This window comes from Chaetomium fimeti, assembly GCF_033439085.1.
Source record: "Chaetomium fimeti strain CBS 168.71 chromosome Unknown B0H64scaffold_5, whole genome shotgun sequence".
In the NCBI taxonomy this organism is placed as follows: Eukaryota; Fungi; Ascomycota; class Sordariomycetes; order Sordariales; family Chaetomiaceae; genus Chaetomium; species Chaetomium fimeti.
Window position 1 is genome coordinate 318920 of NW_026944333.1, and position 16602 is coordinate 335521.

Here is a 16602-nt window from a genome sequence, read left to right on the forward strand (position 1 = left end):
TGCCGTCAACATGGCTGACGCTATGGCGGCCCCACGGCGGCAGCTATGGCGGTCGGTCTCACAGATCTGAGCGCCACAGACACAGGAACCCGTGGAAAGCTCAAAACGAAGGCGGCGGGACGTGGTACGCAAGGCCCCCAACCAGGGCGCGCGCGGATGTGGGTGCCAAAGGCCTGCCAACGCAGAGGAGAAGAGCCGCAAGGCACAAGTACTCCAGGCCTCGGATGGGAGAGCCTGTGTCCGGACCAAGCCATTCTGCATACTGTAAAAAACCGTTGCCAACCCCCTTGCCGTCACTCACCGCCAGAATTGGAAACGGAGACGAGTTGAGGTGGTTCGAAGTACCAACGGCGGCTCTCAGTATGGGGCCACTTTTCCAGACCAACACTTTATTGATCGGAGCAAGGTTCGAGTCTCGGTCGATGCACGGCGGTTCGATCCGGCGCGTTGGGACGGCCGCCTTGTGAGGTTGACAAGGGTCCGAAATCAATCCGCGAATCCGCATGCCGCGCACAGGTGGATTGCGACTTTGGTGTTGCGGGCCACGAAACTTGGCTGAAAACTATCCGTGCGGTGCGTTCCAAGACTGGGCTATCTTGATTCAAGGCCGATGCATCCAGGTCGGCGGATGGGGGACGGCGAGGTTCATTTTCGCTTTCCGAATTACTCAATTCAGAGTTGTCTACAGATGTGTGAACATCAACATCCCTCAATACGGCAAACTTGTGCAGCCGACAGGGTCCTTTTGTGTCCTTGACAAAAGAACCCTATCGTCGAGGCAGAGCGTAATTGGCAGTTGGCCTGGCTGATCACAACCCGCCCTCGTGCCGCCGTCACGGATTGGAGCATCGGCGAGGCTGAAGATGCAAGTGGGGGAGGGGTAAAAGAGCGATCGCCTCATCTTTTTCTCTCCACGGCCCAGCTCGCTCAATGTGGGCCTCGTAAGCTGGCGGCCGACCGGGCGTGACCTACCAATCGTCCCTTGCTTTTGCTGCTGCGGAAAATAGGCGGAAAATAGGCGGAAAATAGGCGGAAAATAAGCGGAAAATAAGCGGAAAAAACGGCGGAGAAAAAGTGCGAAGTCCAGATCTGTACCTTACCCATGGAACCCTCAACTGGCACTGAAAAGAGGCTGAGAAAAAGCAAAAGGGGGTCAGAATCTTGCCCCACCATCCACGCCCAGAATTTAGATCCGCACCCAAGGGTGGCTGCTGCCATATCTCGGCAGGCGCAGCGTGGGTCCAAGTGCAGGGCCAAGATCCACTCAATTTTTAGCGCAAGGCGAAAGTGACCTTGAAGCTTCAACACCTTGAACCGGCTGACGGTAATCTGTACTTCGCCGTATCAATCCATCACGAACCACGCCCCGATCATCAATATTCATCATGAGCCCAAACGGCGAGCCCGAGGTTGGCTCGGATGGACCAAGACAAAAGGGCAAGGCTACTCCCGACACTCTCAAGTACGGATCCTGCACTCGTTCTTATCGCATGCGACTCGCCCATCCCCTCGCTAACACATCACAGGGTCGGATGTATCGCCCACGTCACGAAAGACGGCCAACCACGTCGCGCCGAGATCCTCAGTATCAAAGAGACCAAGAGTGGGAGGCAGTTTTACTGCAACTTTGACAACTTCAACAAGCGGTTAGACGAATGGGTCCCTGTTTCTAGAATCGACTTCGCCCAAGATGTCGAATGGCCCAACCCCGAGAAGGACAAGCAGAAGGACGCCAAGAACAAGAAGTCGACGGTGGTATCCAAGAAGTCGCAGCCATCGAAAAAGACGCAGAAAAAGGTCGGCAAGCGGGAGCAGTCGGTTGCTTCAGAAGGTCAGACACCACACCCCTGGACCGAGTTTGTCGAATCTCAAAACAAGCCAGATGGGGAGGACAGGGCGAACGCGAGCCTGGAGGTTGGCGCGACGCCTGGCGTCGGCCCCGACGAGATGGAACTGGACGAGGATGAGACGCCGGCCAGTGCCGCCAAGAAGGAGCACGCCCAGTCGTTCAGCCGAGAGCAGGAAATCGAAAAGCTGCGGACTTCAGGCTCTATGACGCAGAACCCGGCCGAGATCTCCCGCATCCGGAACATCTCACAAGTTGAGTTTGGCCGATACGTCCTTTTCCCCTGGTATTTCTCTCCCTACCCGGAGGTGTTTGGCCGGGAGGACAGCATCTACATATGCGAGTTCTGCCTGAGCTACTACGGCGATCTCAAGTCGTTTTCGCGCCACCGCCAAAAGTGCACCTTACAGCACCCGCCGGGAAACGAAATCTACCGTGACGATTTTGTATCCTTCTACGAGATCGACGGCAGACGGCAGCGAACATGGTGCCGGAACCTATGCCTGCTGTCCAAGATGTTCCTCGACCACAAGACGCTCTACTATGACGTGGATCCCTTCCTCTTCTATGTCATGACAACGAGGGATGAGAAGGGGTCGCACCTCATCGGGTACTTCTCCAAGGAGAAAGAGAGCGCGGATGCATACAATGTCGCCTGTATCCTGACGCTACCTCAATACCAGCGGAAAGGGTACGGCCGGCTGTTGATCCAATTTTCGTACGAGCTCTCCAAGATCGAGGGCAAGCTCGGATCTCCAGAGAAGCCGCTCTCGGATTTGGGTCTGCTGAGTTACCGGCAGTACTGGTCCGAGAACATCCTCGACTTGCTGCTGATGTACAGCGAGGGGCAGGAGAAGTGCACGATTGAGACCATCGCGACGCGGCTCGCCATGACGACGCAAGACGTCGAGCACACCCTGCAGGCACTCAAGATGCAGGTATACCACAAAGGAGAGCACAAGATCGTGATACCCGAGAAGCTCGTACAGCAGCGGGAAAAGTCCAAGGCCAAGCAGAAACGCGTTATCGACCCCGAGAGGATCCAGTGGAAACCCCCGGTCTTTACAGCTGCTAGTAGAACATGGGGATGGTAGTCTTAGGTATCGGAGCTGGAAGCGTATGTGGGTGGTCAGGTTGGTTCGGCGGTGGTCATTTGGAGTATTTATCGGTGCAATGGGAAAGCGGGATACGGTGCATAAATACATATACCCATTAACAGCATCAGAGAGGCTGTCGTTCTTTGCTCTGGTACCTAAGCCGTCATAATTCACGTAACGGATCCATTAAACTCGACCTACCCTTTTCGCGTTTTCCCAGCGCGTCTGCCAATATCCCGCGTTTTCTCGCGTTTTATTTACAGTGGGCCAATCCACTGCACCCTTGAGCCTCCGTACCTGGATTTGACCCAACCCAATCTCCAATCTGTTACCCGACTCCGACTACCCCTCAACACCAGACTTGCCTCATAACGCGGTCTGTGAGACGAACACGCACGCACACATACCCCTTCCCACCATGGCGACACCAACAGCACCCTCCAGCGATGCGGGGTTCATGACATCGGATGGCCCTGGTTCGAGGACCCCGCGCGCGGGACGACTCCCCGGTTCTTCGAGCGGCAGACCGGCCGCACCACCATCTGAAAGCGTCGGTGCGCTCAGCGATGGCGAGGGTGAGGGGTTTGCCGACGACCAGGTGCCGGTCCGCGCCCGGCCGACAGACCCTACCAATATCCCGAGGGTCGAGGACAGGATAGGCCTGATCATCCAGGAATCCTTCGAGGCCTTCATTGAGGGGTGCGTGGTGTTCTTGTTCTTGGTTCGGAGTGGGATAGGAAGCTGGAATGCCCTCTGCTGACACAGGATGCCACAGATACATAGAGACCCCCAGATCCTCCGGGCAACCAACCTCGAGCGCCGTCACCACCGACAGGTACTACATCGCCCAGATCCACGGACTGCGCACCTACCAGCTATCCACCTTCTACGTCGACTACAAGCATCTCGAGAGCTGGCACAATGGTGCTCTTGCGACGGGTATCATGGAGTCGTACTACCGCTTTCTACCTTTCCTGACCGCCGCGCTGCACAACATGATCGCCAAGTACGAGCCGCAGTACTTCCGCGAGCATCGTCAAGCAACCGCCTCGAGCCAACAGAACACGTCGGGCGCCAGTACCATGGGCTCGTCGTCGGGCGGCCAGACCGAGATGGGCAGCAAGACGGCCAACCAACAAACCGACAAGCTGTTCGCCATCGCCTTCTACCACCTCCCCCTCGTCTCGCGCGTGCGCGCCCTGCGCGCGAGGAATATCGGCCAACTGCTCTCCATCAGCGGCACCGTCACCCGCACGTCCGAGGTGCGCCCGGAGCTGGCGCTAGCGACCTTCATGTGTGAAGCGTGCAGCAGTGTGGTGCCGGATGTGGAGCAGACCTTCCGCTATACCGAGCCGACGCAGTGTCCGAACGCGACATGCCAGAACCGGGTGGCGTGGCGGTTGGATATCCGGCAGAGCACATTCGTCGACTGGCAAAAGCTGCGGGTGCAGGAGAACAGCGGCGAGATCCCCACAGGGAGCATGCCCCGCACCATGGACATCATCCTGCGCGGCGAGATGGTGGATCGCGCCAAGGCGGGCGAGAAGTGCATCTTCACGGGCGCGTTGATCGTTGTGCCGGATGTGAGCCAGCTCGGCCTGCCCGGGCTGCGGCGGGTGGCCGTCCGTGACGACCGCGGCGCCGAGGCAGGAGGCAGCGGAGTGAGCGGTCTCAAGTCCCTGGGTGTGCGCGACCTCACCTACCGCCTCGCCTTCCTCGCCTGCATGGTGAGCTCGGACGTGTCGTCAATCGGCGCGTCGGGCGATTCGCAGATCGTGGACGTGGTTGGCGCCATGACGGGAAGCAACAGCCTCGAGACCGCCGAGACGGTCAAGGAGCTGCAGGACGCGGTGCTCGCGTCGTACACCCCGGGGGAGATCGCAGACCTCCGCGCCATGGTGCACAGCGACCACATCTACGGCCGCCTGGTGCAGTCGCTCGCGCCCATGGTCTACGGCCACGAGATCGTCAAGAAGGGCATCCTGCTGCAGTTGCTCTCGGGTGTGAGCAAGACTACGCCCGAGGGCATGCAGCTCCGTGGCGACATCAACATCTGCATCGTCGGCGACCCGTCAACATCCAAATCCCAATTCCTCAAATACGTCTGCAACTTCGCCCCGCGCGCCGTATACACCTCCGGCAAGGCCTCTTCGGCCGCCGGTCTTACCGCCGCCGTGGTCAAGGACGAGGAAACAGGCGAGTTCACCATCGAGGCCGGCGCGCTGATGTTGGCCGACAACGGTGTCTGCTGCATCGACGAGTTCGACAAGATGGACATCGCGGACCAAGTAGCCATCCACGAAGCCATGGAGCAGCAGACCATCTCGATCGCCAAGGCGGGCATCCAAGCCACCCTCAACGCGCGCACCTCCATCCTCGCCGCGGCCAACCCGGTCGGCGGCCGCTACAACCGCAAGACCACCCTCCGCGCCAACATCAACATGTCCGCGCCCATCATGTCCCGCTTCGACCTCTTCTTCGTCATCCTCGACGAGTGCAACGAGCAAGTCGACCGGCACCTGGCCGAGCACATCGTGGGGATCCACCAGAACCGCGACGAGGCCGTCACCCCGGAGTTCTCCACCGAGCAGATCCAGCGCTACATCCGCTTCGCGCGCACCTTCCGCCCGGAGTTCACGGCGGACGCCAAGGAGGTGCTCGTGCAGCGCTACAAGGACCTGCGCGCCGACGACGCCCAGGGCGGCGTCGGCCGCAACTCGTACCGCATCACCGTCCGCCAGCTCGAGAGCATGATCCGCCTGTCCGAGGCGATTGCGAAAGCGAACTGTGTCGAGGACATCACCTCGGATTTTGTCAACGAGGCGTTTCATCTGCTCAGGCAGAGTATTATTTCGGTGGAGCATGATGATGTGGAGGTGGATGAGGATGAGGAAGGGGTGGTGGAGGGTGGGGATGTGCAGATGGAGGATGGCGAGGTGCTCAGGCAGGCTGCGGATGCCGCTGCTGGGGTGGCGGCGGCGGATGGCGATGGGGATGAGCAGATGGAGGAGGAAGGGGGTGCTGCAGACAGGCAGGCGTCGGCTGCTCCCTCGGCCGCCACGGCTGCTGCTGCCAGGGAGAAGCAGACGGTTTCGTATGACAAGTATATTGGCATTGTTAATATGCTGGTGTCCAAGGTGGCGGAGGACGAGTCGTCGGGCAGTGGGGAGGGGATGGAGGGGGATGCGCTGGTGGAGTGGTATTTGGAGCAGAAGGAGGATGAGCTGCAAGGGGAGGAGGACTATAACACGGAGATGGCGCTGGCGAGGAAGGTGCTGAAGAAGATGGTCAAGGTGAGTTTTGGCTCGTTGGTGTTGATTTTATTTTGGGAAAGAAAGATGCTAACAGTGACTAGGACAATATCCTCATGGCGATTCGCGGCCAGGGTATGGCGAATGGGGACGATGCTGGCGAGGGGGGGTCGGCCCAGGCGGCCCAGATCGTCTATGTGCTGCACCCTAACTGTGCGGTAGAGGAGTTTTAAAGCTGGGACAGCGGTGATGTAAACGGTCATGGGTGGGTCATTGCAGAGGCTAGGTGTCGGCGTATGGAGTTTGGTTGTGGGCAACGAATGCTGGGTGTCACGGTATTATGGCCTGGACGGAACGGCGACTCGGGTTATCTTCTTTGACGTAGAGGAAGCATAATCAACGACACGTTATGTTGCAAGACACATTTCTTCGTTACGCCTGGTCGCCCCGCGCGTGTTGTTTTACTCAGTCTTGATACCACACATTAAGAACATGATCCTGTATACCAACCCTTTCTCCCCCTCGAATCGTCCCCTTACTCCAAAGGCGGCGCGTTCGGATCCTCCATGCACTGATCAACCCTCATCAGCGTCTTCCCCGTCTCCTTCGCAATCCTGATAAACTCGGGCAACAGCTCAACAGTCGAGTTGTACAAATAATGCATCACCATCAAGTTCCCACCCATTTCCACATCCCTCTTGAAAGCATCAAGCTGCTTCTCGGGCGTATCGCTCTCGGCCCAGATCCAGTCCTCGATATCGATACTCCACTGCACGAGGTAGGGGGACGGATCATCCAGCGCGGCGGCCAGCCGCTGGCGCATGCGCGCGCCCTCGGTGCCGAAGGGCGGGCGGAAGTAGTTGGAGTGCCCCTGCTGCGAGTCGCTCCCGAACACCTGCCGCACCGCCCCGATGTCGTTGTTGTACTCCCAGTCGATGGCCGCCTCGTCCGGCAGGCCCTCCATCTTGGGGTGCGTGTACGAGTGCAGCGCGATCTGGTGGCCCTGCGCCGCCATCTCCTTGTAGACGTCCGCCAGCCCGTTGGTCGTGTCGAGTAAGGGAAGGCCGACCGTGAAGAAGGTTACGGGTATCTCGGCTTGCCTGATCGTGTCCATGACCTGTGCTGCGTACTGCGGGTCGCCGTCGTCGATGGCTACCGCGAAGGAGTTGGGCCGCGTGCACGAGAATACGAGGTTGCCTGATGCGAGCTTGGTCGGGAGCTTCCAGTCGGCGGGCAGGGCGTCGACGATCTCCATCTTGGTGATCTTGGTGTCGTCGGTGCTGTAGAAGCCCTTGAGGGCGAAGCCGATGGCGCGCGTGAGGTTGACGTTGAAGTGGTTGATGGGCATGTAGATGTCGCTGGCGGTGCCGTAGCGGGCCGCCTCGAGCGAGTCCCACGTCTCCGGGTACGGCTTGATGTCCGGGTTGCACTCGGCGTTGTGCTGCTGCAGCGCCACGCTGAACTTGTTGCTGCCGGAGTAGGCGATGTGGAGGTAGCCGCCGGCGTAGCTGCGGATGTCGATGCAGTCGCCCGACAGCTGCGTGTTCCAGGCCAGATCCGAGTCGTTGGTGCGGATGGTCATGACGTTGTTCCCAAAGGTCGTCGTCATGCCTTCTTCGTCGCCGCCGTGCCACTCTCCCAAGGCGTTGGTCTCGGCATTGGCAAAGTCGTCGATCAGGAGCGTCTGGGTCGGCACGGGAGCCGACGTGGTGGTACGTGTGACCGCCGGTGACGTGGCAGGCCCTTCGGGAATCGTGTAGCCGGACCCGGTCGTGCCGCAGTAAAAGGACATGGGTCCAAGGGTGACGGCATCGCTGAACTCGGCAAGGTAGATCATGGTGAGCTTGCTGGTGTCTACCCCCGTGAAGGCAGAAAAGGGGAAATAGTAGAGCTGCTCAGTGCCGTCAAAAGTCCACTCCAGTTGCGAGGTGGTCAGGGTGACTTCTTCGTTGGTGCCAGAGCCGCAGGTCGCCGTCCAGGCCACAGTCACAGCAAAGCTAGCTCCCTCTGCTGCCGTGATAGGAAACGATATGCCGCCGTATTTGTTTTCGGTGTCAAGGCAGCCAAACTGGCTGTAGAAATACGAGTCTTCGCCGTTCGGGGTCAGCAGGACCCTATTGTCACTAACGACAACCGAAGCCATAGTCGCGTCGTCGCTCGAAGTCTGGCGCATAGCGTTGTAGCCAAGAAAGGTCAGACGTGACTGGGACTCCCAGTCATCGATCAGCAAGTTGGAGCAGTCGCCCGTAACGACTGGTGGGAGAGTAGTAGCTCGGGATGTCGTCGGTGGGATTGCCGTGCTTGTCGGCGGCGCCGCTTCCCCGTGTTAGCCCACTCCTTGGAATCACCTACTTCGAGGAGTTGAGGCTCACTTGGATCCGGTGAAGGGGATTCCTCACCACCACCACCACAGAGTAGGGTGACGTTGCCAACCGACCATACTATCCCTGTCTCGGAGAAGGTGGACCATACCAGGCCGACAATCCCGTCGTAGTTTGGTGAGTCTTCCCATCCTTCAAGGGGTAGGGTGACGGTCTGACGGTCGCCCGTCAAGTCGGTCACGATGTTCCAGGAGCTGTTGTAGCTTCCTTCCTCGCTGGTGTCGCAGCTAGCGGTGCTCTGTAGCTCAAAGGCAAATGAGCCTCCAGCTGGCCCCTGGACGCTGAACTCGATGGCGTTGTAGCCTTCGGTAATGGCTTGTATGCATTCGAATGACTCATAGAAGTATGAACCGTCGTCTTTCGGGATGAAGTCAACATGGCCCGGGGCGGCAGCAATGGCCGTCATGCTTCCATCATCTACAAGCGCGTGTGAGTCGTGACCCAAGAATATTCCCAGAACCCAACCTACCTCCATTCTGAGAGCCCAGATTGTTGAGACCGCTCAGCCATGTGGTAAAGTCGTCGACCACTAGCTTGGAAGAGCACGCGGCGTTGGCTCCGGTGGCAGTCAACAGACCGGCCAGACCGGCGATGAGGCGGCGGTCGAACAACATGACGAGCAACAACCGTCCTTCCTCAATAACGCACAAGGGGCAGGATGCGCAACAGCCAATGCTGGCGGCGATGGGTATAAGTATAGAGAAGACGTTGGGGTTGTGGGAGCCAAGCTCGGTAGTTCAACAGGCGGTTGGGTGCACATGTAATGTGCATAAATTGGTACTACCGTCGACCCGTTACCACCGACCCTTCGTTCTGCCAGCGGCGGGATGCCGAACAAGCGCTCCCGCGAAGCGAGCAACAGCAAAGTGGCTCACCAATACGAAGTGGAACGTTGGGGTGACTGCGGGCTATATGGCTTACGCCATCGAGACCACTGCCCTGCAGGGCGTAATTAACGGCAGCGGGTGAAAGCGAGGGTAAATCCGCCCAATACTGGGGAACTCGGCCACGCCCGGCCGCGGGATATCAACAGTTTGCAGACCACGACGAGAAAGCAGAGGAAAGTATCCTACAACTTAAAACAAAAACGAGAAGACGCTCATAGGCTTCACCATGGCCGGTTGAGAACTGTCTTCGGTGCTTCGGATATAAACTCACGAGGAGCCCAGTCGCATGGTTGCGAGTGTTTTGTCTCCTGCGAGTCGACTTCGTACATACATAGTATGCGGCGAGGAAACCCTAGCAACGAGGGACCGAGCTAACAGCCGATCCCACGGGTTCGTTCATCCCGGCGCTGGAAATGGGCAAACCTGCGGATAACTCTTAGTCCCCCCTGGAATTAGATCGACGATGAGAGGGGGGGGGAGGTGCCTGACAGGGGTTGGGTTCGGCAATCACAGCCGAAGCTTGGCTTGCAGATCCCGTTCCGCCAAGAGGCTGGGGTTAACGTGGACGAAAAACAACCGACAGCCTCATGGTTTCTTTTTTTATTTCCCGCGGAGATGGAAGTCGACAAGGTCGACTCTCTGCTTGTTGGTCTGTTATAGCCGTGCTTGTTTTGGCCCGGCCATGCCTCCAACAAAGTGCCGAGCTTGCCGATGTGTGCGTGCCACCCTCCAATATTGCCAACAGAGTTCCATTGCTGGGAAGCCGTGCAGCTGCGAGACCATCACTGAGCCTGGAAGGATGTATCTGGTTACACAACCCATTGGATGCAACGATCTTCGCATCTCCCTCTACGCAGTCGTGTATGTAGGATGAGGGCTGAAGCTGCAACCAAGTTCCAACGTTACTTCCGAGCCAGACCACGATCAAAACGTGTTGTGCTCGAAATTCAGCCGAACTGGCTAATGTCAAGAGGGCTGGCCCGTAACCATCCTTGACCAGTTTTCCGTCGTCTTGGGATCGGCGCTGTCCCGTTGGCTCATGTTGTTGGCTCCCACCCGCGTGGGTCAACTGGGTTTTCACAGTGGTGTATTCGTATGTTGACTGGCACGGCTAGCAGGACAGACCAGGGGAAAGAGCCCGGGGCGTTACAACGAGACGCCATTGTCATCGGAACGAGGGATGTCGAGCTTACGCGCTGGACCTTGGCGAGGAATCAAGCTCCAAGACCAAGACGCCTCTGTCAGGGTGAATGCAGGCGAATGCGGGAAGCGTGCGTGTCATGGTGGTCGGCCCGGCCCTCAGCTGCTGCTTGGTGATGCCGCCTCTTGACACGGGCCGACGACCGATACGCCATTACACAGGACATGCGCATGCATCGAAGCCGCGTGCCTGCATCCTCAGCCTTTGGCACACTTAATACCGCCCGCAGTTCCGATTTTAGAATCGCTTCTCATTCAATCTCATTGAAGGGTATCGGGTTTGCGTGCGATACGTGAACCGTGGGTTCGGGTTCTGGCACCCAATGCACTCGCCATATTTAGACGATACCGATGAATTGATTCAAAATGATGTTGGTGGGAGGAGAACTGGAACCTTGGAGAAAGCAGCGAGTTTGGAGAGATGGAAGGCGCGTCAAGGCCACTTGGGATGAGGTTGGGTCCCTTGGTAGCTTCACGTGATGGCCCACTGATTGGCCCAGATCTCAAGCTCAGGCCTCTGCAGAACCCACCCGACCGTAACGGTGATTCCCGACATCACCACTTGGCCGTTGCCCGTCATCAGCTTCAAGAACGGCACGTTTGAACCGTAAGATCGTCAGCGTACTGCCAATTGGCCGCGAATCGAATTCCCCAGAAGACTGACGACACCAAACCCCACCGAACCGAGTCGAACCGGATCAAAAAACCAGCAAACCGACCAAGCCCAGCGATCCCGAAGAAGTGCGAATTCTAAACCGTTCCACGACATCATCACTCCAAACAACCCCCCGTTCCAAACACCTGACCCATGCAGCCCCCCGACGATGCCCACCTCACGCAAGAAAACGAACCCGTTCAGCCCCTCCCCACCGCCGCTTCCGCCATGACGACCACATCCAACTCCCGCCTCCCCAAAACCCGCCAATCCCTCCCTCCCCACGCCCACCACCCTCTCGCCCACCACCAGCAGCAGCAGCAGCAATCCGACCCCTCCTCCGCCTCCGCCTCCCCACCACTCCCCCCGCGCCAACTCCCCCTCCGCGACCGCCGCTCCACCCCGTCCTCGGCCGCGCTCTTCCGCTCGACCCTCACCCCGCCCGGCTCCCGCTCCGCCTCCCCCGCCCCATCCTCCGCATCCACATCCATGCCCATGACCGGCTCGGTATTCGGCGCCGCCTCCCTCGCCGGCTCAACCCCCTCCTCCCCGGCCTCCCCCACCGCCGCCGCCGCAGCAGCAAAACACCTCTCCCTCCTCGAGACAACGGGCGCCGCCGACGACCCCAACGACCCCCTGCACCTGATGCTGCGCAGCCTGGTGCCGCACGTCGCTATTCATGCGTCCGAGGACGTGAATGGGCTGGTCAAGGAGAAGGGGTTCTTGGGCGGGCTGTGGGAGCTGCTGCGGCCGTTTGGCGAGCGCGTGCATGGGCGGGTGATGGTGCGCGATAGTAATGGCGGGGCGAAGGCGTGGGAGGATTTTGCGGTTAGGTTTGTGCGGTTTGGGGAGGCCGTGGAGGAGCCGGAGGGTGGTGGGGGGGTGGTGAATGGGCAGGTTCCGGGGGTTCCGGGGGCGGGGAGGGATGCTGGTGGTGGTGGTGGTGGTGGTGGTGGTAGTGGTAGTGGGAGGAGGCAGGTGCTTGCGCAGGTTGAGACGGTCGTGGAGAGGCATTTGCGGTTTGCTGAGGAGGCGTATGTCGGGAGTGTGCCGTCGCCGGGCATTTCGCCTGCGAGGCAGGGGGTGGATGTCGATGCGACGTCGCCGTACTATGCGCTGTACCTGCGCCGGTTGCTGTCCGGGATGCCGCTGGCGTGCCACGAGTCGTTTGCGCATCCTGTGGCGTGCGTCATGGCGATTAGCTCGCGGCATCCTGCGCCCATCGAGGCGCTGCAGAAACTGTACCGGGAGACGAGCCAGGGCGAGCGAAGCCTGCCTCCTTGGGTGGATGGCGAGTACCTGCGGTATTACGTGCTGGTGCATGACGAGGAGAACGGCGACATCACCAAGTCGATGGCGCTGTTTGACCAGATGAAGCGGAACTTCGGGCTGCACTGCCACCTACTGAGGCTACGCAGCACGCTGAGCGCCGAAACCGACGACGACAGCATACCCCTTCCGAGGAGCGACTGGATGACGGCGGCTGAGGAGCTGGCCGATATTGAGGCGAGCGAGACACGGGAGGACTTTGAAGACCCCACGAGGTACATTTTCGAATCAGACGCCACGGCGATACGGACATTCGTACGGGAGATGGTCACCCAGTCAGTGGTCCCCACCATGGAGCGGAATATCTCGGTATGGAACGACCAGGTAGCATCGCGGCGGCGAGGCATTAGCGGGCGGTTCATGAGCCTGTCGAAGCGGTGGACGTTTGGTAGCTCAAGCCGCAGCTCGTCGGCCGGCGGTTCCAGCTCGTCGAGCAACTACGATTCTCAGGGGTTCTACCGGGCGGACAGCCCCGAGGCCATCATGCGGCGATTGGCCGACTTTGCCTTCATGCTACGGGATTGGAAGCTGGCCATGTCGACATACGAGCTCTTGCGTGGTGATTTCCAGAACGACAAGGCCTGGAAATACCACGCGGCGGCCAACGAGATGGCTGCTCTCGCGCTGCTCATCATGCCACAAAACATGTCGTCCAAGACGCGCATCGAGACCATCAACCAGATGCTCGAGCAGGCATTCTATTCTTACCACATCCGCTGCAACTCACTCTACGGCGCAGCGCGCTGCACCGTGTTGGCACTAGAACTCCTTCGCCTCCGGGGAGGTTCTGGGATAGACGAGGCCGTCCGCTGGGGCATCAGGGTCCTGGAATCCAAGCTGATGGGCCCGGTCGGCGACGCCCTTCTCAGAGAGCGCATGGCGGTCTGCTACGCCTCTAAGCAAGGGGTCGGGTCACAGTCCTGGGGCAACAGGCGGCGCAAATCGGCACTGTGGAGCGTGCTCAGCGCCGAGTCGTGGATCTCCCAGGGCAAGTATGTCCAGGGCCAAAAGTGCCTGAAGGCGGCGCGCGCGATGCATGCGCGCCTGCCCGGCGAGAGCGGCGTGCAGAAGTTTGCCGTGGCCAGCGATTTCCTAGCACATCTGAATGACCAGGTCAAGGCTGGCTTGAGGGTGGACTTCACCCATGGGGGAGATTATGACGAGGACGGGATGGGCGAGGCCGAGGTGGACGAAGAGAGTGAGACGCTGGACAATAAACGATCTCGGAGGGCTAGCCTGATTGCGCCCGTCGGAGGCAGCGCCGGGCTGGAGACGGCGCCCCTGCACGATACGAAGCCGGCGATGCTACCGGGCCATGAAGGGGATGCTTCTTCTCCTAATGACGGGTTCGGTTGATACAGGACGGGCCAATAGAGGTAGACAAAGTTGATGGCTTGCATGGGTTGGGCGTTGTACTGTATGGCTGTTTATGCTATGTAATGTCTGATGATCTGAACAGCGAAGCTCTACGTCCCACCCCATGCCATGCACTTGTGTAGCCCCTCTTGCCGCCGCTTTCTCACCAATTCAGCCACCCTAACCCTACTAATCACGAATGCTTCATGTAGGTAGGTAGGTAGCTAAATGCTCCTGGAAGAGCTTTCCCCCGATATCTTGTTCTTCTATGTTTTGGTGAATTGGATGGTAATTCGCTCCACTCTACACGTCTAGCCAACTGTCTTCAACACACAACAATCATGTAAATAAAGGACTGGGCACATCAAAGCGCCGGTACTCAAAGCTCTCCCCTCACCTCGTATGGACGAGGAAGAGGTATCCCGCCCACCGCGTGATCCGTTAGGGGACGAGCATGATTCCTCGCTCTCTTACGTTAAGGGCTATAGATGAAAGTCTAATATATATATCGAGTAGCCTAGACAGGGCTAATGAACTTAGCTCTACTAATATACCTGTATAGCTATGTGAAGGGAGAGAGGGTTGTCTAAATAGGAGGGGTAGGAAGGTTCGGGATGGGGCGGTTATAGAATTCGGACGAAAAGAGGGAAATAAGGTGCAAAAAAGCGAACAGGAAACCGAAAAGGAAGACTGTGGTCATTCACCAGGCCCGGAGCGGGTTTGCGTTCAACGGGAGGGGAATTAACTAGGTTCACACTCTTACCACTGCACTACCGAGGTGGTTTCCGAGTGGTTGAAGACTAGGTAGCAACCAGAACATGGGTTATATACCACCATTTCTGCAGCCACTCCTGTCACAACCCAGGCTGTGTGGCCCAATTCACCTGGCCAGCCAAATCGTTTGTTAGTACTTTATAAGGCGGGGCTAACGTGAGTGTCTACCTTACCTACCTAAGCTGTTTGCCTTGTTCCTTAATTACACTCCAGCGACCTCGCCTCCCTCTACACCTTAAATAGGTTGCCAGATTGACCCTTCGACCCTCTATTATTCTTCAAACCTTCGCAAACGTCTCACAAAAGCACAACCAGAGTACTCTTTCTAACCATGGCACTAAATCGCCACATGGGCAGCGTCCATGACATTGTCGTACCTCTTATCCAGCGGGACCTCATAGGCCCGGCAAAGGGAAAGGGCATAATCGTCGACTTCGTTACCGAAGATGACGACACAGCCGTCTATGTCGCGGCCCTCGTCCCCTTGCCGACACCAGAGGATCACGCGATAAACAGACATCTCATTCACCTACACATGACAACCGGCGATGTCACGGTTCTCAGCGTAAAGCCGGTGTTGATCGAGACGGACGAAATGGAGCAAATCTTGCTTGACAACAAACTGGGCACACTCAAGACCTACCAGCGCATCAGCAACGAGTCCAGCGGCACCACTTACAAGGTCACTGTCGAGGAACCCGACAAGCCCCAGCTCATCGTCCAGCTTCGATTTCACGGCAGCGTTGTCTCGATGAACGCGCTACAAGATTACATTCGTACCAAGGCGCCACCGGGGCTTCCCGTTCCCAGGACATTTCCCACCATTTCGACCAATCGCAGCAACGGGCTGCAGCTCCAGATCACCGAGTTCATACCCAGTACGATGGCAGAGGGCGTCTTCAAGAACCTATCCATTGAGGACAGAGTTCCCATAGTCCGCCAAATGGCCTGCGCCTTTGCCGCCCTGTGGGAGTTGCCAGTCTTGAAAGAAAACAATGACATCGGAGAGGCCATTGCTTCGCCACCTGGCCAGCCAAACGGCTTATTGAACATCACGGTCGGGCCCGAGGAACGGGTTGGGATCGGTGGTCCATTCAATTCCGTTTCTGGCTTTTTGAAGGCTTGGGTCCTACACCGTCTCGAGAAACTGGAAGATCAGGACGGAATCGACGAGTACCAGGCCATGTTCCTCCCTTCCATTCGGGCCTTTGTTCATAACAAACTAGACTCGCGGCTTCCCGAAGGATTGGATAAGATCCCGGTGGTTCTGATGCACGCCGATCTTGTCCTACACAACGTGTTGCTATCCGAGAGCCCCCCGTTTGAGTTGGCCGCCGTCATCGACTGGGAGTCCACCTTGTGCCTTCCATTCCTCTGCGCCGTTCCGCCGCTGATCGAGCGAATGCTCCAGGAAGGTTTAGAGGGTGAGAAAGAGCCGGTTCTCATAGCGAGTCAGCCGCTCAGGGAGGCGTTTTGGAACGAGATACCGGCTTGGAAAGAACTCATGACCTCCCCAGAGGGACAAGCATTCCTGGAGTGGTATGAGTTCGGGTTATACATGGTGGCGGAGGCGGTGTACATGGAGTTGGACGCGTCACCAGAGGAGAGAATGGCCTCCTGGGAGCGGAATATCTCGGTTGTCAAGAGGTTCTTGGGTATATGGGGACAGGAAGAACCCAGTCTTTGACAACAAAGAGTCGCCGCCGTCCTTTCCCGAAGCTACCCTTTTGCCGCGTGAGGACCACGACCTCAAAGTCCCCGACGTCTCCTGTTCTGCAATAGCAACAGTTAGATACCGACCTGTAACATGAATTCAAAAAAGCAAC

General features: G+C 58.2%; 5 protein-coding genes across 5 annotated transcripts; 4 read left to right on the forward strand and 1 right to left on the reverse strand.

Moving 5' to 3' along the window:
* The first annotated feature begins 1209 nt into the window (after positions 1-1209).
* On the forward strand, positions 1210-3138 carry B0H64DRAFT_475456 (acyl-CoA N-acyltransferase). Its single transcript, XM_062808103.1, has 2 exons — positions 1210-1462; positions 1527-3138. Exons 1-2 carry the CDS (start codon positions 1386-1388, stop codon positions 2938-2940), a joined length of 1491 nt encoding a protein of 496 aa, XP_062657414.1. The 5' UTR covers positions 1210-1385; the 3' UTR covers positions 2941-3138.
* On the forward strand, positions 3128-6620 carry B0H64DRAFT_342986 (MCM2/3/5 family-domain-containing protein). The gene is made up of 3 exons (XM_062801268.1): positions 3128-3642; positions 3719-6236; positions 6299-6620. Exons 1-3 carry the CDS (start codon positions 3362-3364, stop codon positions 6425-6427), a joined length of 2928 nt encoding a protein of 975 aa, XP_062657415.1. The 5' UTR covers positions 3128-3361; the 3' UTR covers positions 6428-6620.
* B0H64DRAFT_175051 (uncharacterized protein) lies at positions 6594-9557 on the reverse strand. The gene is made up of 3 exons (XM_062798828.1): positions 9045-9557; positions 8567-8992; positions 6594-8510 (listed from the first exon to the last, which is right to left on the reverse strand). Exons 1-3 carry the CDS (start codon positions 9187-9189, stop codon positions 6730-6732), a joined length of 2352 nt encoding a protein of 783 aa, XP_062657416.1. The 5' UTR covers positions 9190-9557; the 3' UTR covers positions 6594-6729.
* Positions 9558-12200: 2643 nt separating this feature from the next.
* On the forward strand, positions 12201-14155 carry B0H64DRAFT_398998 (ER-golgi trafficking TRAPP I complex 85 kDa subunit-domain-containing protein). The gene has a single exon (XM_062803993.1). It carries the CDS (start codon positions 12461-12463, stop codon positions 14000-14002), a length of 1542 nt encoding a protein of 513 aa, XP_062657417.1. The 5' UTR covers positions 12201-12460; the 3' UTR covers positions 14003-14155.
* A 952-nt stretch (positions 14156-15107) lies between these two features.
* Positions 15108-16463, forward strand: B0H64DRAFT_462218 (uncharacterized protein; the record flags this gene model as incomplete). Its single annotated transcript, XM_062807536.1, has 1 exon — positions 15108-16463. One exon carries the CDS (start codon positions 15108-15110, stop codon positions 16461-16463), a length of 1356 nt encoding a protein of 451 aa, XP_062657418.1.
* Between the last annotated feature and the right edge of the window lie 139 nt (positions 16464-16602).